At 38.6% G+C, this 26,161-nt stretch overlaps 1 protein-coding gene across 15 annotated transcripts in view; it reads right to left on the reverse strand.

Moving 5' to 3' along the window:
• PPFIA2 (PPFI scaffold protein A2) overlaps positions 1-26,161 on the reverse strand; it is a 275,129-nt gene continuing 248,968 nt past the window's right edge. For 7 of the 15 annotated variants that reach the window (XM_015857426.3, XM_085537742.1, XM_085537731.1 and 4 more), the window contains 12 exons: positions 24,679-24,687; positions 19,065-19,146; positions 16,178-16,378; positions 14,199-14,261; positions 13,400-13,429; positions 10,508-10,683; positions 9,611-9,708; positions 7,547-7,722; positions 7,384-7,452; positions 6,333-6,492; positions 4,806-4,898; positions 1-1,494 (listed from right to left, as the gene is read on the reverse strand). In XM_015857426.3, the coding sequence (XP_015712912.2) occupies positions 4,840-4,898; positions 6,333-6,492; positions 7,384-7,452; positions 7,547-7,722; positions 9,611-9,708; positions 10,508-10,683; positions 13,400-13,429; positions 14,199-14,261; positions 16,178-16,378; positions 19,065-19,146; positions 24,679-24,687 (1,123 nt within the window). In that variant the 3' untranslated portion in view covers positions 1-1,494; positions 4,806-4,839. The remainder of the gene's footprint in view (positions 1,495-4,805; positions 4,899-6,332; positions 6,493-7,383; positions 7,453-7,546; positions 7,723-9,610; positions 9,709-10,507; positions 10,684-13,399; positions 13,430-14,198; positions 14,262-16,177; positions 16,379-19,064; positions 19,147-24,678; positions 24,688-26,161) is intronic. The other 8 variants (XM_085537769.1, XM_085537747.1, XM_085537737.1 and 5 more) reach the window with 3 other exon arrangements.

Below are 26,161 nucleotides of genomic sequence, written 5' to 3' on the forward strand. Positions count from 1 at the left end.
TAGCACTGAATTCTTTTTTATTGACATTGGGGGAGAAAAATCTTTCACCATCTGATTGACTGAAGTTTGCCAAATGAAAATAGACAAAACAAATGTTTATGTACGTGCAAACATTGCAGATCAAACTGCTAAAAGAAATAACTAAAAGACAGGTCTTGAGCTAAGATCAAGCAGCAGAAAAATAGCAAATAGGTAAATGACTATTAAGTAGGTCTTACTTTGAAACTTCCCATTTAAACAAAGAATAAACAACAATAACACCACCAAATAAAGCCACAGCAGGTAATAGTTGCTCTTCTAAACTTTTATACACTATATATTAATCACTCTGTCTTTCAGTTATTTCCTCTGATAAAACAGACTTCGGTGAAGTCTCAGCAAGGCCATCTTGGCTAAAAGCTTAACGTTAGACAGGAGCCTGTCTAATGCCCTGTTGTGATGAAGAAATTGTGGGGTTTAGCTTCTCTTTCATTTTCTTCATGGAATATGTTTGAAAACTTGAGAATCTCATTTTAAGCAATTACTAGTTTTGATATTCCAATGCTGGCTGGTGTCTGAAGATCCTGGAACGAAAAGGTGGCTCTTGGTAAAGCAAGATTCTTCTTGGTCCGCAGGTAACATAGAAGAAAGTTTTTGGTTTTCATATAAATCACGTTTATTAAATTCTTTTTTTTTTCTTTTTTTTTTTTTTTTTCCTTTTTTTCTTTTTCTTTTTTTTCTGTAAACAGTTCTTCTGGGTTTATGTGTGTGTCTTTAAGAGGTGAGCCATCATGGTGCTTCTCTATAGGTATCTGACATTTTCATTCTGTCTTTAGAGGTCCATTTTGGCTCCAGTTCCAGGTTATGTCATTCTATTATACATCATCAGAGGCAGGTGTTCAGCTTGAAATACTGACAGATTTTTCAGTAGGAACATGTTGAAGCTTCTAACTCTGCTAAACATATTTGTTTGACTTTTACAATTCAAAAACCGTAAAAATGGTGTAATGGAAAGATACAAACAGTATTATTGACACTGTATTGTCAAATGTTTGCACTGAGACCCCATGTACCATAGATTTTATTTTTAAAAAATCATATTTATAACCATTTACATAAGACTTACACATTTTAAAAGAAATACATACACAGTAAATACGTAATGTCTAGTATTTTACATTAAAACAGATGGAACAATGTAAAAATGAGTAGCTTCATTTGATAAAAGCTTTGGATGTGTACTACTGCCAAATTTCTGATGACAGAAATGCTGAGAGGAAAAGGGGGAGGTTGTTTTGTTCTTCTCTTAGTTTGTTTATTTTTATTTTTTTTTTAAGCAATTTAGACTTCATTTTTAGTATTGTTTTAAATTAACCAATATGTGAAAAGAACGTCAGATCTGTGAAACTTCGTTTTCTCTTCCCTATTACCCTGTTCTTGCAGAGAGTTTTAATGTTCTTTTTTTCCTAAGTAGTGGTAGTGCACTTCAGGTAAAGTAGAAGAAAGAGATGACATCTAAAGGAAAAAATAAAGAAGCATTAATTAGCGAGGATCTGTCATGGCAGTTTGGTTTAGGACACAATGACACTAAGTAAGCTGTTATACGTTTTACTGAAACTTCTGAGGGAAACGTGTATTTGTTTTATCATTTCGGATCTATAACATAAATCTGTTAATTAAGCATTTTAATCTTTTGCTAATACACACTAATTCTTGATCAAAACAAACTCCCATACGCTCACTTCATAGCTCTTTATTTGGTTTGGGGTTTTTTTGATGTTTAGATTCAGTGCTGGTGGTTGTGGTTCCCTACTTCTGTAGGCCTTTGACTGTTTGCCCCAAAGCTGAATGTAGCTAGTTAAGCATACAGACTTTTTTTAATAGAATCAGTAAGTCTGGAAAAGCCCTCTGCAGTATTTAGTCCATCTGTCTGCCTACCACCAGTATTGCCCACTAAACCATGTCCCTTTTTGATGTACTCCGTGCTTCTCCTTGCTCACTGCAACTTGACAGCATTTACCTTTTTGACCCTCGTGATTTCTTTGCTATGGACCAGCTATTTCTGGATTATCATTAACATCTTTTTGGAACTCTTCTTTTCCATCTGTCTTTACAGATTCTCTTTGGAATCCTTCACTGATGAAGTACACAGTTGATTTTACCAAATCCCCCAACATTTGATCAGAATAAACGTGTAACTGTGGTATACTCTTTGCACCAGCCTGTGGCAGTGAAACTGTCCTGATTAAGCCTTTGGTTTTGGTGATGACAAGTATTTTATAAGGCAGAAATGCAGGGAAAGCTGCACAGTGTGACTGCTGAATCCACTGCCTGTGAACCTGGCTTCCAAGTGCTCTGCTAGGTAACAGCCACGACAGCAGGAGTTGCACCATCCCATATGCGCTGTTGAACTTCTGTGCAAGATGAAATGGCTTGGCACCAGTAGTCCCAAATATACTTAAATTCACGATCTTAAGAGTATACTCAAACTGGGCTATGTGCAGTATGTTCATTTAACTGTTCTGACTCAGTTCTGTTTTGTGACAGCTCATAATGGTGGTTTCAACAAATGTTTAAAAAAATACCTGACGTACAACTTGAAGGCATGAGGATTTAACCCATTGTGAAGAAACACCCAGAGAAAACGGGATGATTGTACCCGCTTGGTATTGTTGACATAAATTGTTTGGAAATCCAAGGCTTTGACATGTTCTGTGAGAAATGTGGGTAGCAGAATGCAAGAATTCCGCAGTCTGCTGTCATCACAGAACATCTCATTTGTTCCACGTGCAACCTATTTACAGCTCTCTGTTCAGGCTGCTTTTCATATGCACAGAGCTCCTTACTATTTTAATAATAGACTTGTATTGCTATTGCGCAACAGCTCATGCAGGTACCCAACTCCCCTGCTGCCTAATTAGGAACTGTCGCATGTGCAAATAGTTCAGTCACTGCAGTAACATGGTTACTGATATATTTTAGGCAAAGTGTTGCAAGCCTGGATCTCAGTCTGACTTGGATCTGAAAATTTTCAAAAGAGATTATAATGAAGTATTTTTGTGCGAGCATCCATCACTTCCTTCCGTGAAGAAGCTGTAACTCAGGAAATGTGATCCCAGAACCCTGAAAACTCTTCTGCAATCCCTTTCAAACAAACTCAGTGTGTTTAAGTTTTCATGCCTGATATAATAATGAAGAGAATCTTTTTCCTGCATCATTTTCATATAATTTCCTGAAATCCCAAACAAATTTTACTTGGTACTGAATGCTGGTGGCAGTTTGGAATTGCACTGATGAATGGTGCATATGCTGAGTTCTAGCTTATGCCACCTTGTTGCTTCTCTAAAAGCACTCTGCAGTAAGTCAAAAGAAACAGCATACATTCATTCAGTCATCCTTACGTAAGAGCCTTTATGACTTAGATCAGATCTGATACACTGGTAAAGCTCTTGCCAGTTTAAGATTAGTATGCTATTCTCAGCACAGTGGACAAGCTACAAGCACCAGTGTGATTTATATCATTGATACCTGAATCAGGTGAAATACTTCAAACTGTTCCTGTAGAAATGAAAGTTCATTTGTATAGCTTGTATAACTTTGTCAATGTGTTTGTTTCTTCTTCTGCTAAATGACAGCTTTAGACACCTACAGTCTCCTGGGATCTATGAAGTGAGACTGATGTCATCAGCAGAATCCTGAGCAATATGCATTTCCCATCGGTAACATTTGCTGTTCCTTAGCGGTCTTAGAGTATGCCCAGGATTAGTAAAGTTGTGTTGGCCCCAAGCCTCTCCTGCTAGAAGATCTTAAAAAACAAAGACTTTGTTGGGAAAATTGGGAACAGCAATTCCTTTCTCGCAGATCCTGGCATTTTTTGTCTTGCCTATGGTAGGTAACTGCTATCAAAACATTTTCAGTGCCTTGGTGGGGCTTTGGTGCTGTCCAAATGCACTTTCCAAATCCCCTGAGTAACTGAATGGGGGAAAAAAATGATATGTTACTGAGAAAATATTAGCATGAAATGGTGCCATATTGATGAAAGTGCTCATCGTGTTAAGTGCTTTTGTTTGTTTGTTTGGAAAACTTGTGAAGCAGCAGCAAAATTTCTCTGCAGAACTTCGGCAGGAAAACTGTCATTCATAGCCATATTTAAAAGAGACCTGGTGGGAAGTGCAACATGAGCTGTGGCACGAGATTTGATGTAAAGCTGCATCCAGCTCAGAGTGTCCTTTCTTTACTGCTGGTCAGTTCTGAATGATTTGGGAGCTGAGAATATCTGCTGTGGATAATTTTGGATGATTTTCTGCATAGGGGAAGTTTTGCCTTATTTTTATTCAGCTGCTTGATGTTCTAAATGGAGCCATATCTCTCATTAAAAACAGGAAAAAACAAACAAACAAACAAAAAACAACTACACCTCATCAGCTTTACTAGATTGTTTTCCTTTCTTTCCCCAGATCCTGGAAGAACTATTTCAGATTTGCATGAAGGCAGTGCAGTCCCTGTGCTTTCTGGTCCACTGTTCTAGCTTAGAAAGCACACTTGTTATGCTTGGAAAGCCATCACCTGAAGAGAAGTCATCTGGAAACTGTTGTCTTATCTGCTAAGGTGGTACGAGCAGAGAGAACCTGATGTTTGAGGTAGGGAAAGGAATGGTGCAGTGTCTTCAGGACTGCGCTTGAGACTGTTGGTTTAATCACATGACCACCTCAGTGGCTCTGAGTTAGGTCCTCTGCTTCTTGCTCCCTCTTTCTTGAATAGTGTTAAAGAGCAATGGGTGTAGTGTACATAAAGAGGTTCCACGATGGCCCCTTTTGAATACTCACAGCAATTCAGTGCTGGCGTCTTTGCTAGGCCTTGTCAGCATGAGTATGTGCGAACTGTTGAGCTGTCTAACCTCTGCAGTCGTGATGAAGCAACTGCAAATTGCAAGAAAAAAACAAACCAGAACCTCTTTAGAATCATGAGTAAAATAAATAATTCTGTTTCCCACTTGAAGGATGACTATTAAATTACTCTGTGATTTTCTATGACACTGTCTGGGTGCTGTCTAGTGCAGAACTCATACAGAGTCTCTTCATATCTACTGTTGAAACTGTATTCCTTAAGTAAGCAAGTACAGCTTAAGCTTAATTTTGAATTTATTTAGTTAGAAGTCCTTATAATGCACTTGCCCTGGTGTTTAAATACCAGAGGGTTCTCAGCAGTGGATGATAGGAAGCCAAATCCTAGATGAAGACGTAAGTCTCAAAGCTACCTGCATTTTAGGTGTGCCAGGTTCTGTATCCAGCTCAGTAATAAACTGGCTGGAAAACCAGAGATAAATCAGGAGGATCACTCAGTTTCCCCTCTGTCTTAGTGCCCATCTGTAAAATGGGAATAGTATCTTCTGTTTATAGCGAGGCTAAAAGACAAAGTCTATGAAGGGTCTTGTCTACTACAGAAAATGGAAGTGCCCTAGGAATTTGCAGCTTTCTTTGTGCATGGAATTTGCCTTGGAATGGATTCTTGTTGTACAGCTTCAACATTACCAAAAAGTGCAGGATTAAAAGCAAAGCGTGCACATGAGCAGTGGAGTCAATGAATACAGTGATGCAATCAGTAAATTATTCCACCTGTAACTGCAATTATAAAGAAATATTTTTAAAAGTTGAGAAACTTTAATGGAATTTAGATATTTGGATTTTCATACCAAATTCATTAGATTATAAAATGTAATCACCACAGTGTATTACATTACTGTAAGACAAACCTGCTTGTAGACTTAAATTCTGTCATGAGGAAATAAAATGCTTTGTCCCATTTGGAAATGGGACAGTTCTTCTCAGAACATCAGACAGGTGCACTTGCGTAGTTTTTATTGTTCATATATCTGATGGAGGAGCTGTGATGGGATTTCCCATTCTCTCTGCCTTCTTAGAACAGTTTAAAAACTTGACTTCTTTGAATGTCAGATAGGAAAGTAAAGCTGACAGCCCCCTGTAAGTTCATCTTCTGAAATAAACTGTGCCTATTGGAGAGGTTTTTCAGCTGAAAAAGTTGTTAATATATTCTATGTACTCTCAGATTGAACATCAGTGAATGAGTACCTCTCTGAATCTTTTCATTGCACTTGGGATGGCCAGGTTTATATTTAATGAATACCAACAGTCTTATGCAAACATGAGAAACATCACTAGCATGCCAAGTCAGTGCTCTGCTATTCCCTGCTTCCACTGTCCCAGACTCCATTCATCCATCCTATGCTAGTAGGTCAACCTGTCTGTTTGTAGAGGGGCAGATGTGCACTGGAGTCAGGTTAGCATGCTAGGTGAAGCCTCCTGCTTTCTGTAAGTGCAGAAATGAATTCGTACCGTCAGTTGCCATTTTCCGGGACTGCCCTGAGGTCGTGGTCAACCTGAAGCCGGCTGGCAGCGTTTCAGAGGAGCCGGGCATCATGCTGATGCCATGGACCTCGCGGGGAGGGAACTGTCGTCGCCAGGAGGGGCCGCGCCTGAAGTTCTTGTCGTCGCTCTGTCGAGACACAGAGTTGTGTCGGATAAAGCAAAGGGAAGTCTGCCATTGATCACCTGGCTGCCACCTCGCCCACCAACAGGTCTGGTCTGCAACAAGTGCCCTACTTTGCTGCACTGCATCCAGTAACTACAGTGCGTTTGAGATGCCCTTATAAGAGTAAATCCTTTATAAATTAATATGAAAAAATAGTGTGTTTCATAGTAATTAAACTTCCCTTCAATCGGTGGCTTGACATACTGGAGGATACTTTCTTAGAAGTTAGATCTCTTACAAATATAGTGGCTTGTTACTGCATTAGGAGGCCGCTATGGAACTAAACATGCACAGAGTTGGTAGGTATCACACATTTTTGTCAAGTCCTTAAAATATTTATTGCTCATTGAACATTTCTGCACCACAGTCTTACCTTGAGATGAATGTTTTCCATAGATGGATTTGAGATTCCTAGATAATTGACCCGACTCCCACTGTTGGACACATTAATTATCTTAGGAAAAAGTGCACTTCTGGCTGTTATCTTTTTTGTCCTCTGTTTTGTCTTTACATAAAAGTTTGAAGTGGCCCAAAGAATAGGATGCACAGACCTTCCAGGCCTTTCCCCACTGCCCCATCCTCATCTTCCCCCGTGTTTTTCTACATTTTTCCTCCATGGAAAGCATTCATCTTAAGTTAAGAGCGTAGTGCACAAATGGTGTCCCATATGCTAAGGATGGATGTGTAGCCATATGGAGATCACTTTAAAAACCTTGCTTTCCTAATTTGTGTTTTTCTAAACACCTGTATCTGACCCTTTTGAACCATGGGTGGATAAACATATCTTCATGCATTGCATTCCATTTTTATGTTTAACTGTGATAGTTTATAAATACTGAAAATAAAATTAATTACTTCCTCAAGTCGTCTTTCAGTTCCTAGTGCTAAAAGGTTGTTGTATTCTCTCTCAAGGATCTGCCGTGCCTAGAGATACCAAAGTCAACAGTTAAAATGCTTGAAGAGGAATCAATGGCAGTCATGGGTACAGATTAACCAGAAGTAGCATGAGCAGACTTGCCTGGGTGTTTTGTGTTGGAATCTGTAATAATAAAGCTAAACTGCTGTAATCAAAGTTCTCATCCAGTGCTATAAGGGAGCCATGCACACCACTTTCTAGAATATTGTTTGCATATTCCCGTAGGCCGATCGCTTGTATCCAGCGGATGACGCGGTCGTTGCTCCACACCAGCACATCTGTAAGAACATGACACTGGGTCAGGGCCTGCTAACTGGTACCTTCCAAACTGTACAGTTGCATGCATTCAGACTGGTTTAATTTCTGTATGGGGAGCGTCAGTAAACTATTAGCACAGCTCTAATGGCTCTAGTAACTCCCAGTCAAAGCCCAAGGTGTGGGAATAGCTTTGCAATTTTAGCTGCCTTCCCCTTAAATGGTTGTTAAATGGTTGTTCCGAAAGGTTTCTAAAGAAAATTGGTTCCCATAGGCCTCCAGAGGGCATCTCCAGAACTCTGTTCCTCCCACCTCTTCTAGTGAGACCCATTGTCCACTTATCAGTTCTAAGGGAGCCTCTCTGGCTCCCTGACCGATCACCTCACTTTGAGACAGAAGAAGGTAAAGCAAGCAGGCCTGAGAAAGCATGGGGGTATAATGGACACCCCCCAAACCCTTTCCAGTTCTTAAGCAAGATGTTACAGCTTTGTCGTGCAAGAGAACAGCTCAGATATCCATTCCTTAAGGTTTCACTTGGGTGTTTTGTATCAGACATCTGTGTGCTGGGCCTGCACCTGCCAAAGCCATCGGAGAGTTCACTGTTCAAGTCTGGAAATATTTTTAGTTCTGAAAGCTGGTTTTACTGTCCAGGTCCATGGAAATTAGAGGACTAAGGCAACAAAACGAGCTAGGAAACATTTAAGAGGATTTTGCTATTGTGAAAAAATAGTACCCTGCCCTGTCCATTAGATTAAAAGAAAGTTACTCCCAGAGCTCTTTGTACCTGTGAGTGGGAAACACTGTGCAGCACTGAAGCGGTGAGGGGTTTTCCTAAAGCCACAGAACAGCAGAGCTTTTCCCAGGAGCAGTGTTCTCCGTCACATCCCAAACATTGTTGTCAGGATGGGTCCAACCACAGCCTGGCATCACTGAGCCCAACCCCTGCCTGGCTGCGTTAGTGGGGTGCAGGCTGGAGGGTGATGTGTTGGTGGTCACCCTGCACTCAGCTCTGCTGGAGCAATTCAGATCCCAGACCAAATGCCAAGACCCCATATTTGAATCCAGCCACAGCTACTTTGGTAGTCCTGATGCCTCCAGATCCAAGGCTTTGGGTTAGTGCATGCCATCACCTGATCTGTGCAAAGACTTTTACCCTTCTGAATTCCCCTACACTGCTTTTTCTTTTTTTCCACTTCTTCCAACAAGTGTTGCCTTTGAAAGATGCAAACTGCTGTCAATCTGAGAGCTGGCAATGCTTGAGGAATCAAAGGATCCACTTTCAGCATGGGGAGGTGGGGGGGTTGGGGAGCAAAAAACCCTAATTGCTACCTACAAAGGGAACTGTGCAGCGAAGCTGCAACTTCTCTAGGGAGCTTTGTGCAGAAAAATACTTCTAAACCAGCTGCTAAATCCTCTAATGAGGCTGGCTCTGTTAAGAACTGTTCCTATATATATGAATATTTTTCAGACTGCCTTGGTGGCCTCCCCCACAGCAATCTCTTTGCGGTGCCTGCTCTGAACTGGGACATCAAGGGCAAAGACTTGTCCAAGTGCTCAGGGTTAGGTGTCCCAGTGCTCCCCCACACATCTCACTGACCTGAGGCTGTTTGGCCTTCTGCTTCTGAGACTTAAAGATTGATAGGATCCGTACCCAGCATCCCATTTAGCAGAAGGTGGATATCAAACCACTGTTCAGAACTGCAGCCCCACTTTAGCAAAGTATTACTGTGCCTAATTTAGGGAGAGGTTCTGTGTTCTGACGACAGCTGGATTTGTGCAAGGTTTATTTAAAGCACATGCTTAAACGCTTTGCTAAGTGGCATGACAAGGGGGTTAATAGTGTGACAAGGGGGTTAATAGTGTGAAGCTTCAAAAGAAACATTCCCAGTATTAATTCCTGGGAACTATCACCTTTTATTTCATGCTGACTCATTTCTCTTCGCTTTTCCAGTTCTTTTCTATCATAATTCAATCTCTTTAAACACATGATTCCATATTGCAAGCTTGTTCTGTTATTTAAAGAGAAACATTTACAGAGTTAATAAAGAAAAATGTGAAGATGGGAACATAAGTTAGGATGTATTTCCTGCACGTCACGTGGGCTGTTTCACAGGGCCCATGTAGCAGGTCTTGAGTAAAAAGGGAGAGCAAAATCATTAAAAAAACTCCACAGACTTAAAAAATGAAATGGACAAACCAAAATGAATGTGTTTGAATACATGTTGTAGCATAAGTAACCTGAAACATAAAGAAAAGGTCAGACCCTGGGAGACCAATTAAGCGTTTTGTCAAATCATTCCTCAAAAGGAAGTGTCAGACAGCAAATTTAACAAAATCCACTTCTTGTCACACAGACATCATTTTTCCTGAAGCCAAATGCTTTTATTTCCATATTTCCAATTTAGCTTCCTGACTACATCCCTAGATGACCCGAGCAACTGCCAATTTGTTCATTCTGTGAGCAGCTTTTATGTGCTGCACACAATGGCTTTTCGTTATTACAAGGACTCAGGATTTCCAATCTTAGTCTAACATTTTCTGATGATTTAAGGTCACTTAATAGATTAACTATTCGTTTTTCTGTTATTAACGGCTTTGTTTATATATTAATGGTTCTTTGCTTATAATGAAATTATCTGTACCAGTATCTCTGTTATGAGAGAGCATTGTGATGCAGTTGCTGTTACTGAAGGAGTGAACTCATACATGATGCGTTCCTAGGCCAGAACTACAAATAGCAAGCACTGTTGCTCTGAGCAGCACTGAGTACTGCATCAGACGCGAGAGGCCTTGCATGTGCAGACGTACCGATGGAAGCTGTCCACCATTTTCAAGTGCACACGCAGATCTTTCTTTGTCAGATGATCCAGCATCCTCGCGTCAACCAGGCACTCCATGAAGTAACTGCGGTACTGCGGTAAGCCCAGGCTGGGCAGCCATTCGTTACCTATCCACTCGTGGTTCATGTCTCCATAGGCCAGGGTCTAAAGAAAAATCAACAAGAAAGAAAACAAAGGGGTGGTCATTTCCACAAGTTTGTTCTGGGTTGCACCACAGATTGAGGAATATGTTGACATATTCTGTTTGGTTCTAGCAAGACTTCTTAGCTTAGAAAGTCAATCTAAAGGAAAAACATGCATTGTTTTTATTATTTTGATGTTTCATGATTTGGAGTTGTCAGCTACTCTGAAGTATTTGTTACTAATAGCAACATTTAGCATTTCTTATCTTTGCTATCTTTGCAAAATGTAAACAACTGTTAGAACACAAAGTAGTAGTTTCCATTTTGTCTTTTATATGCATGCCAATACATCACACAGTCAAGATGTGTTTGTTTCATGGTTTTATGGGCTGTCCATTCAACTTCTGGAATACATATGCCAGGCAGATCCTGCATAATGCTTGGTAACACAGACATGGGAACCAACTGAAGTTGAGTCGCTCTTTAGGGGGAGCTATGATTTTCCCAGTAGGAGCTAATGGCTCCTATTTTCTCATTTCTGCAATTCACAAGTACTTCTGAGACTAAACCTTAATTTCATTTGTCAGCCAAGCTTACCTGTCTTCAGCAGGTGACAAAATAAGATATTTTCAGCTGTGACCAGCTTAAACATAAGTGCCTTGTAAGCTTGCATTTTAAAATGAGAGCAAACCTGATTTCTCCTAGAAATGAGATATGAAGCTACTATGTGGTAGAGCTGAGGTTTCAAGAGGACGAGGAAAAAGTATCTACAACTAACACATGCATGTTGTATTATTTTTTATATGGTTTGCATAATTAAGATGCAAGACATAATTTTTTTTCATCTTATTGATGATTAATTTGGTAACATTACATCGTAACAGAAAAAAAAAAAAGCTCATAAATCACAAGATTCACACCTTCCTAAGAGGATGAAGCTCAGTCCTGGGCACTGTTTCTAAGTCTGTCTATTTTGGTTTGGTGTGTCTCCTCTCACTGTGGACAAATGGTTTACAGGGCAGGACAGATGTACTTTCTGTGGGGGAAAATACAGTGCCCCCATCTCATTCTTGTGAGATTTTGAAGAGGAGAGGAAGGTCATAATAAAGACAGTAAGACTGTGCATGTGCATTTACTACACAGAGAAGGAAATTTAAGAATATAAATGTTTAATAGTCCAACTAACACAAAAAGTGTTGTTCCTAATTATACAAAACTATTTGTAGATTGACACTTGGGCGTGATTTATACACTTATGCCTCTAATTCTTCTAAAAACAGACGGTGTAAGTTGAGAAATGTTGGATCTCAAATTCTTGGCATGTCTCATTATCTATTCTCAAAACAGAGAAAAATCTTTCATTGCTTTAGCTGGGAGGTAGAAACTATTTCCAAAATGTAGCTGGCTAAGAATATGTAGGTTCTCTGTGTCCCTGAATGTGAATTTACCAAGCAAAAATCATGATTGTAATTGGATGTGTGAGTACAAGGACATGACCTAGCATGCTTACAACTGTCACCTTACTGGGGGCACTAAGGGAACATGGCCTAGTAATGGTTGCTTGATGGTCAGGTTGATGGTTGGACAACTGTGAATGCCTTTTACAAACTAAATGATTCTCCTGTATGTATCTGGATTCTGTTGCACTGCCAAGCATCCCTATCTGTTGTGATGTAAAATCCTATCCCACTCTGTGTGTCCCCACCTGATCACTGCACAGGACCTGACTCAGAGCTGGGCTTGGGGCCTCCATTCATATCACATCACCCACACTGCTTCATTTTTTGGTAAAAAAATATAGAAAACAACAACAAAATCACCCTCTAACAAAACCATTACAGGTAAAGTTAGCTCTGTACAGGGGAGTTTCAGAACATGTGGACTGGAATGAGCTTTCTCATCACTAATTCTGAGACTCTGAGACATTGCCCTAAGTAATGGGAGTAAGACTGCATATGTTTATGAATATTTTATAATATATAAACTTTTTATAAGGGCACATAGCTACAAGACAAGGGGAAATGGTTTTAAACTGGAAGAGGTTAGATTTAGACTAGGTATTAAGAAGAAATTATTTACTGTGAGATTGGTGAGACACTGGAAGTGGTTGCCCAGCAAGGCTGTGGATGCCCCTCCCTGGAAGCACTCAAGGCCAGGCTGGATGGAGCTGGAGAAACCTGGTCTAGAGGGAAGTATCACTGCCTGTAGCAGGGGGTTGGGACCAGGTGATCTTAAAGGTCCCTTCCAACCAAAACCGTTCTGTGATTCTATGATATTCAGAGAACAAAAAATCCCCCAAGCTGAATGCAAGGACACAGCCTACTCCATTGAAATGATTGGTAAATGCTTTCTGATAGCATTTGGGGTATCCCAAATGTACTAATTCCACAGAAAATTTATCTATTTATCAGAAAATCTACTGGCATTCTGGGTAGCAAGACACTTGCCACTGTTTATTTGGATGCTTTAATCCTTTATCATCCTTGGGATATTTACAAATCATTATGTTGTACACCTCACAGCAATTCCTTTTAAGAGAAATATTTACATATGCATCTGTTTGTGCATGCCCTGTCTGAAGAAAAAAAAAATTATACTTAAAAATAATAAAATATGCAAATTATAATTCAGTCTGAGATACCATCACAATACCATTCTTCCCTTTGACAACTGACAATGTGTGACAAAGTTATTGTTAACCTTACATTCAAAAAAAAAAGCATGCAAAAAGGTCGTACCTGGGCCCAGCTGCCTTCTTCAGACTCTTTCTGTGTTATCAGCAGGAAGCAATTAGTAAAGCAGGTAAAAAGACAATAAAAATGAGTTAAAAAGAAGATGTGGCTTTCATGCACATGGCAATCTTAATGTGAATGAAAACATATGTGTAAAATGTACTGTTAACATTTCTAAACTCAAGTTACTGCCACTGCCTTGGGATGAGCTACCAGAAGGATTACAAAGATTAAAACCATAATATCTTAGCAGGGGAAATCTACCTGTGTTCAAGATATAAAATCTTTCCAGTTTATTGGAACTCTACAGCATTATCTCAAATATTTTCTATGGCTCTTGATCAAAACACAATCATTTCCTCTCCAAAACTGGGTATTAGAAATGCCATTATTTGTTTCTATTTAGTTCTTGCAATGTTCACAATAACATCTGTGTTCTTGTGGATGGAATCAACAGTGCTTTTCACACAGCATTTTTATGGCAAAAATATATTGCTCTGGCTGACCACTTAAACAGGATGAACTCTATCTCTGCTCAATTGAGTGTCATTACTTTTATTTTTACCAACAATACTAAAACTTCAGCAATTTCATAATTTCACTGAATGAAGTTCCACATTGGCAGGAAAAAAAAAGCAAAACTTCAACTTTTAGGTTTGCACAATCTTTGTGATTACAACACCGTTTGACATTTGTTTTGCTGAGAAACAGCAGAATTGCCATTTCTACTGGCTTTCTTGAAAGCAGCCTGCAGAAGCTGCTTTGAGCACTGCAGTAATGCTTACATGCAAAGGGAAGAACTAACCGTTTTAGCTGGAGCAGCAAGATTTTCCATTTCTTCATGGGTCACCCAAACATTGCCTGAGGGCTATGAGCAGGGCCCGCAGGGAGGCAGGAGGGATCCGCATTAGGTAAGCAGTGATAAAGAAGAAAGGCAGCACCACTGTAAGTTAACAGCGTATAGCATCACCATCAGCACAACCATCATCTTGCCTCTACCGAGCTGCAGTTAGAGACAACCTGAGACAATTTGGTTTGTGTCTTTGTTAGAGGAATCCGAATAGACGTGATGGAGTGTTTCAGCTAGCACTGATGGGCGAGCACAGCCGCAAAGGAAAGAATTAAAGCTGCATTTCACACACAAGTAGTAAATACTGCCTTTAGATCATGGATTTATCTGTAGGTAAGCTTCACTTCTCAAAGACTTTCCAGAGTAAATACTCTGCACACATCACAAGCTCATATTGTAATCTAAATAATGATTTCTTCCCTCACATTTCTGTGAAACAAAAATGTCTGGAGAATACATGAGTAGGACTGTTTTCCACTTTGCACTATTTTCACTTAGATTCTTACAAGGACAATGAGATGAGGCAGAAAAGGGGTGGGAATCCTGCTGTGCATGCAAGGTAGAATGTACTGTGCTTTCTTAGGAGCTGCAGTAAATTAACTCCTTTCCTGAGGAAGAGGTGAAGCAGAAAGACTTGGGATTCAGAAGTGCATGGTCAAAGGCAGTGCAGCATTTTGCTGCCAATTACATAAGGAGAAGACAAGAGTGAATTATTCCCAAGCTACTTTCTTGCATGTGCTGTTTTTGTATTTCCTAAGTGACGATTATCTCATGCTTTGAAATAAAAAATATCCAGAATGGATTTTGATAGTAAATGTATTTTTAGTAATTCTATATTGTGTTGTGTCTATTATAAATACCTGCATTAGAATTTGTGACATCATCATGGTTAGGTTTCTGTGGGGAGAGAAGTATCAGATGTGGAACTATAATTTTTGGAACATTCGGGTCCTTTTGCCCGGTTTCTCAACTGCTTACATAGGTCAGTGGTTCTGGATAAATTGTTAAATCCTTCCAAGGAATCTCAGTTCTAATTTCTATCAAAAGAAAAATTCTTCACGAATTCCATGAAGATTAGAGATTACAAAAAGACAATAATAATTATTAACATTATTAATATCACTAGAAGTCTGGGCTGCACTACGTAAGCGGTAGTCTTTGTCCTTCACTTCTATGCCATGTTTCCCATCCAATCAAACCTTTTTAAATGTTCAGGTGTTTTTTGTTGTTGTTGTTTCAGCCTCATAGCCATCACCATCAGCTTCTCAGCATGTAACTCCCCTCGTGTTACCTTGTTTCTTTTTCTCCTCATCCATTTAGTGTGTTTTTCTCAATTTTCCATTTAAAAAAAATGTCTTTTATCTGCAGCACATACATTTTTGCTCTCCCCCAATGCACTTTCAGGCTCTTTTTAATGTATTCCCCTCTTTCCTTTCAGACTTATTTTGTCTCTGCTTCTTTCCTTCCTATGTGTTCCACTTCTCCCTTCCACACTCTGCCTTCACGCCTCCAATCACTGCTCCTAAAAACATGAGGAACCTTCAAGCCAATTCAGACTGTAAAACATTTGAAAGGGTATAAAAAGGGGAAAGGGAACAAGATTCAGAAGAGCCATATTCCTGAACGTGCCCTGCTCCCTCCTGCATTACAGCACCCCATAAACCATAAAAAGATAAATAACAAAAGAGAAAGACAGTTTGATTTGGTGGTGATAGTTCACCTGAGGGAACAGAAGGGCAAAACTACAGGTAAAATTACAAATAAGGTAAATATACCAGTGATAATAATCAAGTGAATGATGAACAAATACTTCTCCATATGACAGTTCATACTGACTGGAAAATGTGGGCTACCAGAGTCACTACTACTACCAAAGCCTTTCTTCAGCCTCCTGCAGAGTGAAGTGGGAAAAAAGTTATCTGAACATGACTCACTGTTCTAGATGTTGGAGGTGCCGATGGGCTCGTGAGTGATACCATCTCCTGGATTGCTAATCGGAGTTTTAGGCGATGAAGAGGGTTGCTGATTCCAATTTCTCTTTGAATCTCCGTGTCAGACAAAGCAGACATGATGGCTCCACTCTTCACATTGGCACGGCAGGCAGCCACATACCAAGCTGGCATTCCCAGCCAGAGCTGTTGAGAGAAAACACGTTAGCTCCAAGCATCATTTCATTTTTCACATGAAAACAAACACTGAGGCACCTATCACCCTGAATAAGCTTAGTAATACACACAAGTGAGTATAATTATCATAGCCTTTATTCAAATGAAATTGTTTCAGAAGCACTGAAATCTCCATGACTTCACAGGACTTCTTTATTGCTTATATTGTAGCCAGAAATATATGGCAAATGAATCCTTTAGATTATTTTTTAGACCTTTATTTCTCCATCATCTGGGCTACTTCTTTCCTGTGCCCTTAAGCAAACTGTGGCATGAGTCAGCATTACTGGTGGTTTTATAGTCTAATCATACACAGAAAAATAAACTACTAGGAATCAATAAAGTCATTTTTATTCTTTTGTCCTAAGCTGGTTTTCATTCTTTTTCCGTGTTAGTCCCTATAGTGTACTTGTGGGGAACACATTTATCATTCTTAGTTTGCATTTTCTTGATAGAAATAAGCATAGTACAGATAACTAACCTAGTGAGGGCTGCGCTTTCTGCAAGTCTAGAAACAAGCTTGTCCATTCTTCTAAGAGGTACTCTCTATCGGTCTTTCCTGGGACATATTCAGTAAGTATTCTGCGAGGTCTTCTGAGCTTTCACATTTTGTGCTCCCTCACTTATATGACTATCAGTGTCTACACATCTTTCTTCCAAGGGAGATAATTTCAGAGTAGGGTTACATATACATTCACAGCATGATCCGATCTCAAATTAGTTGCAATGACATGAAAAGCTTCTTGAAAATAAAAAAAAATGAAAACAAGATTTACATAGATTGATGTGACTGGGTCTAGGTGTTCCTGCTCCTGCACTGGGATTGGACTACATGATCTTTTGAGGTCCCTTCCAAAACCTGACATTCTGTGATATACAGCTACACTTACTTAAAGATCCGTGTGGAAATTATGCATAGACCTAAAGTATATTTAATACTCTCGTTTAAATTGACATTATTTCTTTTTCATATTTGCGCTTGAAAAGCAGAGCAGTGTGAACACTGGGAGTTATTCACTCTGCAGAAATAGATTCATGTGTTTGCTGCTCATTAGGTAAATTAGCTCTTTAATAAACAGCTGGCCCTATCAGAAAATGAAGGTAGATGAGAACAGTCCTGAAAAGCAGGATACATTCACAGTGTGTAATTCACACATAGGCAGTGAATCCAAAGATCAAGACTGATACACTTTTCCAGCATTAGTTAAGAAAAGTCACAGTTCTTAAAATACATCTCATCTATGTCTGTGCTACAAATGACAAGAATAAATGCTAATGCTGAGAAACTGAGCCCTGAAAAGTTTGGACATATCATGACTGCAGTCACATCCACTACTTCATATTGGTCCTCTGGCTCCTTTAACATGAATTTCAGTTTGTATTCCCAGGGTCACACATTACATTTTGCCCAGGAGAGTATGGAATGCACACAGAGTCTATCTGATGGCTGAATGCACCGATGCTCACTGAATAAATTCAACACTTCTGCCTCATATATTTTTATCACCAGGACACAGCTAGCATTGGATACTGCAACATAAAGTTCCACAAGGTCTTTCCTGTGCTACTCTCATCATGTTTCCCCAGAAATTCATAGATAAGAATTTTTCTTTATGACATCTCTCTGAGGCATTGGGAAGCATATCTTTTGCAGCCAAGAATCATGGCAATAAATAAATAAATAAAAATCAGAACTTAAATTGCCAGAAATATCCCCACATTTTACATCACTGTGGAGGACATTAAGGGACAAACTGTTTTCAGTACTTGGAAATGCTTAGACCTTTGCATGTTCACCTTCCCAGTAAGTCAGTATTTATTGTAATAGTGAATATTTCTTACTGATACAAATCTCACTACACAATTGTCATACTTCCCAGAAAAGTAATTTGGCAGCCAAATTAACAAATGTTCCTTGATAGCAGAGTTTGTTTTTCTGGAAGAAAGATATCATCCCATTTTCCAAGGTCATGTCTGAACAATTCAACAGCCTTTCTGCAGTTTTCATTTCATCCTTTTTCATTAGGAACCTTCAGTTGAAATGTGAAGTGGAAGTTTTGTAGATGTCAGCTTCTTTCACTCCTCATTCTATACTTATTCCCTGAACATGCTTCTGTTAAAGCTTTGAAGCAGGGCTATTTGTTCTAGTTGCAGGGAAAAATTCTTCAAATTATGTCTGATGATCAGACGTGAGAATTGTTGGGAATACATAGAGACATTCGGTGCAGACAAAGAACAGACACTACTGCTTTAGCTAACAAAGGGCTCGTATCTGCACAGAGCTGGTGCCATGTCGAAGTGATTGTCTATGATGTATAAGAACATCCTGACATTCTGCCTTCTCATTCCCTCAAGGTCCGGGTAGGTGTTTTTTGAGTAGTTGACCTAAAACTAAAATTGATTTTTGTCAAAATTGGTAGAGACTTCTCTTGAAGAAATTTCTCTGGATGTATTCCAAAATCCATTCACATCCACCCTCAAAATAAAGAATAGCCCTCAGCCCCTCAACTGGATTTCAGAGATGAAGGAACTGCCTGCCATAGGGATTTCAACTTGCATCTCCCATATCTCAGGTGAAAGTGGATAAGAAACACTTCTTCCTATTTGGAATGATATCTAGGTAAAGAAGTGGCCCACCAATGTATGTAACGCTTACTTCCAACCAGGCGACCACCGTAGGCCCATCCCACTGGGCAAAAGGCAAACCCTTTCTCCGAGCTTCTTCCAGAAGTTCATGTCTAAAAATGAATCAAAAGCTGTTAAACATGCAGAGCTGTGTATAAAGACAGTACAGATGCAACCATGTCTCATTGTTAAGGGTAACAACAGTGAAGCACAATGACAGGCATAGAAAAGGCACAGAATTTGCAAAGAACATTATAACTCCTCCTCTTGTATGAACATATTCCTCACTCTCTTTTTTTTTTCCTTAGTGAATTTTGACACCTAACACACAAGAAGTTTCTATGTGTACTGATCTGAAGCAATAAAGAGTTGGGGTAATGTCTACAGAAGGACCACCCAGACAACAGAATATATTGGAAGACTGGGAAAATTCTGAGCCTAGCTTAGCTCTGGTCTGGTCATGACTCAGAATGTCCCCAAACGGGCAGCTTTCAGACCCTGACTAAGCTTGGATGTAATGCAGCAGGATCTGTAGGTTCTTTGTGTTTGAAACCCTAAACCTTGTTGGACTGGCCAAGTACAATTTTGTGGCTTCTGGAATGCAAGAATGGAACAGAATACATTGTTCTGCATATTAAATAAGCCATCCATGGTTAATAAAGACTTGGTTAAATATTTAGTAGTTCCACATTATTTGTTTTTGTACTGTTTACATAAAAAGAAAATCTATGTGGCTTACTGAGGTAAGCATTTTTATGATTATAGAATTTGCTTTCTCCATTTTATACTTACGTATGGATATACAGTTACAGAACTTAGCAGATACCAATCAAACTGCTGCCTCTGCAAATTCTCTGGACTGTAATCAGTGTGTTTAAATAAACTGTGGCAAAAGTACTGCTCTCAAAGCTTAAAATATACTTCTAATAGAGTGGTGTTAAATATTTAGTTAGGTATAGGTCTGTCAAACACACTATCAGGAAAATGCTCTATATTTGTGTTCAACCACTTGACCAGGCATCTAACTGAGCACTGTTGTATTAAGTAGCATGAACAAAGGTCCCTTTGTGGTGGTGGCATAGCAGAAGTGGTCCTTCTACAGTTGTTTTATTTTTTCCCGATATTTAAAAACATATTTTCAGCAGGCTCCTATTGAGCAAAACACAAAAGAATGCTCTCAGCAACAAGCTAATGTAAAAACTAAATTCGACAGGGACTATGCTAATGGAGTATTAAAATTTGCTTACATTCCCACCCAACAAGGAAATCTTGGAATTATAGCTCCAATTTTGCTTTGTCCTCTGTTATTACTACAGCCTTTGTGGTTCAGTTATCCCTTGGCAATTCTTCACTGCCTAAGCAGCCTTTCAAGTATACGTACTGCAAAATCACAGCAGATAAAAGCAATTGAGTGATCTTACAAGGATTGTTGCTTTGGGGATTTTTGCACTGCTAAGGGGCCAGATTGAGACAATTTGGCTTTAGTAAAAACATGGAACTCAAACAGCAATTTTGCAAACATGTTTAAATCCCTCTGAGCATTAATAGAAAGACAGCTGCTTTAGTTTCTGTGTTGCTGCTGTGGTAATGTACAACACTACAGATTCTTGACAGCTTTACTGAAGCTTATCTAGATTCTCCTCCTACTCATCGTTTGCAGCATAGTTCTTCAGCTGATCCACTGCCACTTGGCTGTCCAAAGACATTGAAGAGCTACCCTTGCTTCCTATGACAGCACAATCCTCAGTAAGATGAGAAAGACTTACTTCTTGGGCACACAAATGTCACATTACCTCCAATAGCTGGAGCATCCCATATTCTCAGGAAGACCAGTAGTGTGGCCAATAGAGGCACGTACTTGTTGCTTAGGAAAGCAGAGCTGAGGCATGGCTACTATCAGCAGACAACCACATCTCAGATATGCATAGATGGGGAACCTTTCCCCAGAGATATCTTTACAGGATGCTTGCAATGTAGCGTGGCCATTCCTCCAGCACCCTGAGGGGATGGCAGACCTTCTGGGTTCAGCAGGGTTGCTAGCTGGCATAGCTGTCCTCAGGGTGAGCCAAGTCTTTGATGCTACTCCCTCCTAACCTGTTGGGGTTCAGTATCCCAGGGCAAAACACAGACCCTACAGAACCCCTCTGGAGTTTCTCCTTCTCTAAAGCCAGCCAAGTTCGGGATGCAGTTCCTTCTCTCTGGCCTAAAGTCTCTTGGAAGCATCATCATCAGAGGAACCTGATTCTAGATTGTTCCTTATCTGGGGTGTTTCTCTTTACCCAACACAACTGAAAGAACAGGGCTGGCTATCACAATAAATAAATAAGATGGAAAATATGATTATGAGGGCCACTGGCCACTTGTTTGTGACAATCTTCTGCTCAGAGCTACTGCATACGGTCTCCAAGGAAATGGGGTAAAGGAAGAACTTGTGGTCTATTTCTTCAATTTGGTGTTAAATCCCTGTGTGTCCTCGGGAACTGAAGTGCTGCAGAAGGTGTCTTGTCACTTCAAGTTCTCATGTCCATAAAAAAAATTACTTTCTTTTTATTGGAACTATAATGAAAGTATGTCTATGGAGCTCCCTGTGACTTTGCAATATCTGAGTTGGCCTCAGGCTTGTTTTATATGCCAAGCACTACTCAAGCACACCCTTCATGAGTAGAAAAGCACTTCTACTTCAGAAGCAGTCTGGCTCACACAGCTAAAGGAAAATATAGCTGCAGTTATTGATTTTGCCTGAAGAAAATGAGGCCAGGCCAGAAATAAGATGTGCTCTGTGCTATAGCTAAAGACTACAGTATGATAAACATAAAATTCAAAGGGTCTTGGCTTGTAGAAGAAAAGAGCTTTGGTTTGGAAATATGTCTAGTGTAAAGCTGAAATTCTCTACTCAGCCATTCACAGGGAATACAGTTACCATAAGGCCTGAGCCTCACTTATTTATGTGGAATACTAAAAGGATTTTTTTTGTAATATTTCTTTCCCTTGAAAATAATTTTATGCTTCAGACTTGCATTTCCTTCCCTAGGATGTTTCATTTAAACGCCTCTCCAATAATAAAGATAATCTAAATTATATTTTATTCTTTTAAAAACAGTATGCTTGGGCTACTTGTTCACATAAATCAGGAATTCCTTATCACCTGAACTTACAGTTTCCAAACCAGAACTAGGAGTTTCCATCTCTTGACTAATAGAGATATTCTTTAGTTGCCAGTCATAGCAAATAGGAAGTTCTTGGAACTCAGTTCTGTAAAACTAAGTAGCAAACTGAATGTAGGAAAAAACATATATTGCTTTGACCAGTAGTACAAATCATAAGAAAAATGAATCGGGTTATCTGCCTATTGTAGAATAGAATCCGAGTATTTTAGAACAGACAGAAGGAAATGAAGTGCTTTCAAGATAGTCAGTGTCTTCCTGAGCCAGAAAGGAGAAGGTATCCAGATATGACTGTAACTGTAGTGCTATTCTTACAAAACCAGACAGCTGATCACAGGAGGAGGATAAATAACCTACATAAGCTTGTCACTCTCCCTTCCTTTCACTACAAATACAAAGATTAGAGCCAGTGAATAGCATGGTACAGTTTCTTTAATTTTGAAGATGCTTTGCAGGGGAATGTTGGGATATTCTCCTAAGACTGACAGTGAAGTACTACATCTTACAGTGTGTCCACTTTGCAGTGATAAGGAGGTAAGGAATTAAAATGTAGTTATTTCCACACACATTTAGCTTCTTGGCAACATATGAAAACAAGCTGATAAGGGAGAATTGATATTAATTAAGCATTACTAGAAATGACATTATTTTGCAGATAAGGCTTCAAACCACTTCTACTGGAGTGATTTCCAAATTAATGCCATATTTTTTAAGATAATATTATTATTGTTCAACAATAAAATCCCTTTCCATTGTGGAAGTAACTGCAACATGCTACTTAAAATAATGTATCGTACCCCAAGCCAGGTTTTGCAAAGTAAGGAAATTTGCAAAGTCACGAACATTGAACTACTTAGCATTTTGCCAGAATCTGAGAGATGTTTCTATTCATCTTTTTCTTGAGTGTGCCTCACAATGTAATTTGTTCTCTCTCTTCCTCTTTTTTTTTAACTTTTTTTTACCTTTTTTTTTTTTTTTTTCCCAAGCCAGAAAAGAAAAATACCACACTGTGTTGCAGAGTTGTGTGGCAGATAAGTGGACTTGCTTCCCCAGCACTGATTTAATTCTATCTATCTGATTTAATTCTATCCAGAATTACTTCTGAATACTTCCATGTTGACCAATTTTCTTTAGCATCACTCTTATGCGCACCAGGTACGACTACACACCACAGCTGAGTGCATAACTGCTTTATGACAAAACCATGGGCAAAATCCAATTTCCATCTTTACAAAAGTTTTTGTATCCAGTTTTAAGGAGTTTTCAGCAAAGAATGACTGAGAGATGAAAACAGGCCTGAATCAAGAAGCAGTTAACAAATAAAAGGTTTTAAATCTATAAAATGAAGAAATTCAAATTTAAGCTTAGCACAATACAATACAGATTAGGAAAGCAGATTTAACTCTTATTGTTCCATATATGTGTACATAATAAGTCTATGCAACCTAAAGGGTGACATTCTTTAACTGAAGACATAGATTAAGCTAAGGGATATGTATTCAGGAATGCTTAATATAGGTCCTAATAAATTAGACCTACAGAGAGTGACTATGAAAAAAATAAAAAAACACTTTTGAATTAAACAGATTTGCATAATGACCTTGCAATCTTGTATGCAGTGCACAAAATAAGAGATGCTTGGAATTCCCAGGTTGAATAAATCTTATCAAATCTAATTTTACAAAGCTACTTTATGATCATACATTCTAAATTAATGTGTCAAACCCCGCTCTCTTCAAGCATTTCTGTCTTTCCAGCCTTGAGAAAGTTATAACTCGAAAATTCTTTGAATGCAAGACATTTTCTCCCTACGCTCTGCAAGTAATTTAAGAAGAAATAGCATTTGAATGGTAGATAAAAGAGGAGTAAAAAATTTTAAACTTGATATCAGGATAACAATTAAAAAACCCAACAAAACAACAACTTACAAATAAACTGGTAAAAAAGAAAGTAAAGTTATTTGCACAACTCAAATATTACTGTACTGCTATATAGCACGAGGGTTCAAAAAGGAAAAAAGAATGTATTTTGGATTACTTAAGTGTCTGGGAGTTTGAGTTCTCTTGGATTTAATTTAGCAGAATCTGTGAATAAATGTCTTTGGTATTCTAAGACTTCTCTGCTGTGATTTTCTCACTGACTTAAACTTTAAATGTCTTCATGATTCTGGGCTTGAGAATGCCCAAAATGTGTTTAAAAACTTTTACAGCAGTTACCTACAAATAATTTCTTTGTTATATTAAGCCTTGCAGGAACAATCCCTAAATTTCTGTATGCTTTCAATACTTTGAAAAGTTTCATTTGGGTCATTTTTCTGTTTGAGATTGATATACAGGAGTAACAGAAGAAAAATAAAAAGAAAGAAAGAAAGAAGGAAAAAGAAAAAAGAAGAGAAAAAGAAGAAGAAATTAGAACAAAATATAGAATACAAACATGGTGCTGAAAATGAATATGTTCAGCAGCCATGATGTTTTAACTTACCCAGATATGCTTTTCATGAGATGAAGAGAGATGAATGGAAAAAAACAAACAAACAAAAAAAAAAGTACATAAATGTTAATGAATATATAGTAGTAGTTCATAAACTAATCATACGATAGATAAAATAAAGCATTATTATAATTATCAAAATCTTCCTAAATGGTCTCTGAATATTTTAAAAAATTTATGTGTGCTTTTGAAGAACAGATGCGTTTTTCACAATGAGATTTTTATTAAACTGCTGTTGATAATTTATCAGGTGTCAACTCAATCCACCAAACAGATTTGCACCAAAGATCTGTAAATTAATGTGAAACAGATTTTCAACTTAAAGACTTCTGCTCGGTTTTGAATAATTTCATTCTTTTTGTGTAACGCAAAAAAAACCCCTGAAAATCTTGTACCTGTGGATTTAAGCAAACCACTTCAGAGACACAGGAAAACTAGGAGTAGACTATGAACTTAGGTTTACTCTCCTACATTTACTTTATTAATATTTCAGCAAAATGTAATGATGGTAATGATAAATGACGTACACTTGAGATTTGTTTTTAAAAAAATAGGCAGAAAATTTCATATACACTAGCATATACTAGCAGCTGTAATTAAGCAGTATGTTAGTTTGAGCAGTCATGCTAATGCCAGACCAGCAGTAATACTTGTTTGAGTGTTTTTCCCTCCAGGTAACCTATTTTCGCCAATATAATTGATAACAGTACCTGTATGAGAAACCAGGATGCCAGCATCAATAATAAAATTTCTTCAACGTCCTCTAATTGCCATCATAAAAAGAAAATTATATGCCTGAATGAAATCCAGACAACTCAGAATCATATTATATTTCTATTAACTGATGACTTACAGAGAAATAAAAGGGTTTGGTAGGTAAGGCTACAGAGGAAAACTCTGAAGTGAAATGCCTGTGCTCTGATTAATTACAAAGATATTGCATTCATTTCAGTGAGATTAGGACGGGGCTAGTTCCAAGATTTTGAATTTTGTTTCTGTGTTTGTGTGTGAGAAGCAGAACAGCTGTGTGAGAAAAGAAAAAATACAGTGCAGAAAAGTAAATGAAAACAAATGACAAAGTCATACAAAGAAAGTTTAAGAAAGGAAAATTAAGAAATTGGAGGACAGTGAATGTATGGAATAATAATAAAAGACTAGAAAACTAGTCAAGCAATTACCAAATGTGATGGAGGGACCATTAAGATTGAATAAACATCCTCATGATTTTGGGGTCAAAATCTTCATCATCCTTATTTTCTCCTGAGAGAGAAGTACTGACTGACTCAAACTCTTCTGCCTTTCATTTTGAACCTTCCAGAGTCTATCAGATTCTCACTCTTATTTCCCACATCTTCCTCTGAATACTCCATCGGGTATGGGCAAAGAGTAATAAAAAAGATTAATAAGAATGGGATCAATTTTTTGGTAGCTTTAATCGGTTGGAAGTTTTCAGCTGCTTTCGTTGTAACTTAAA

Source organism: Coturnix japonica, chromosome 1 (assembly GCF_054131305.1).
Source record: "Coturnix japonica strain WE chromosome 1, WE-NBRP24, whole genome shotgun sequence".
In the NCBI taxonomy this organism is placed as follows: Eukaryota; Metazoa; Chordata; class Aves; order Galliformes; family Phasianidae; genus Coturnix; species Coturnix japonica.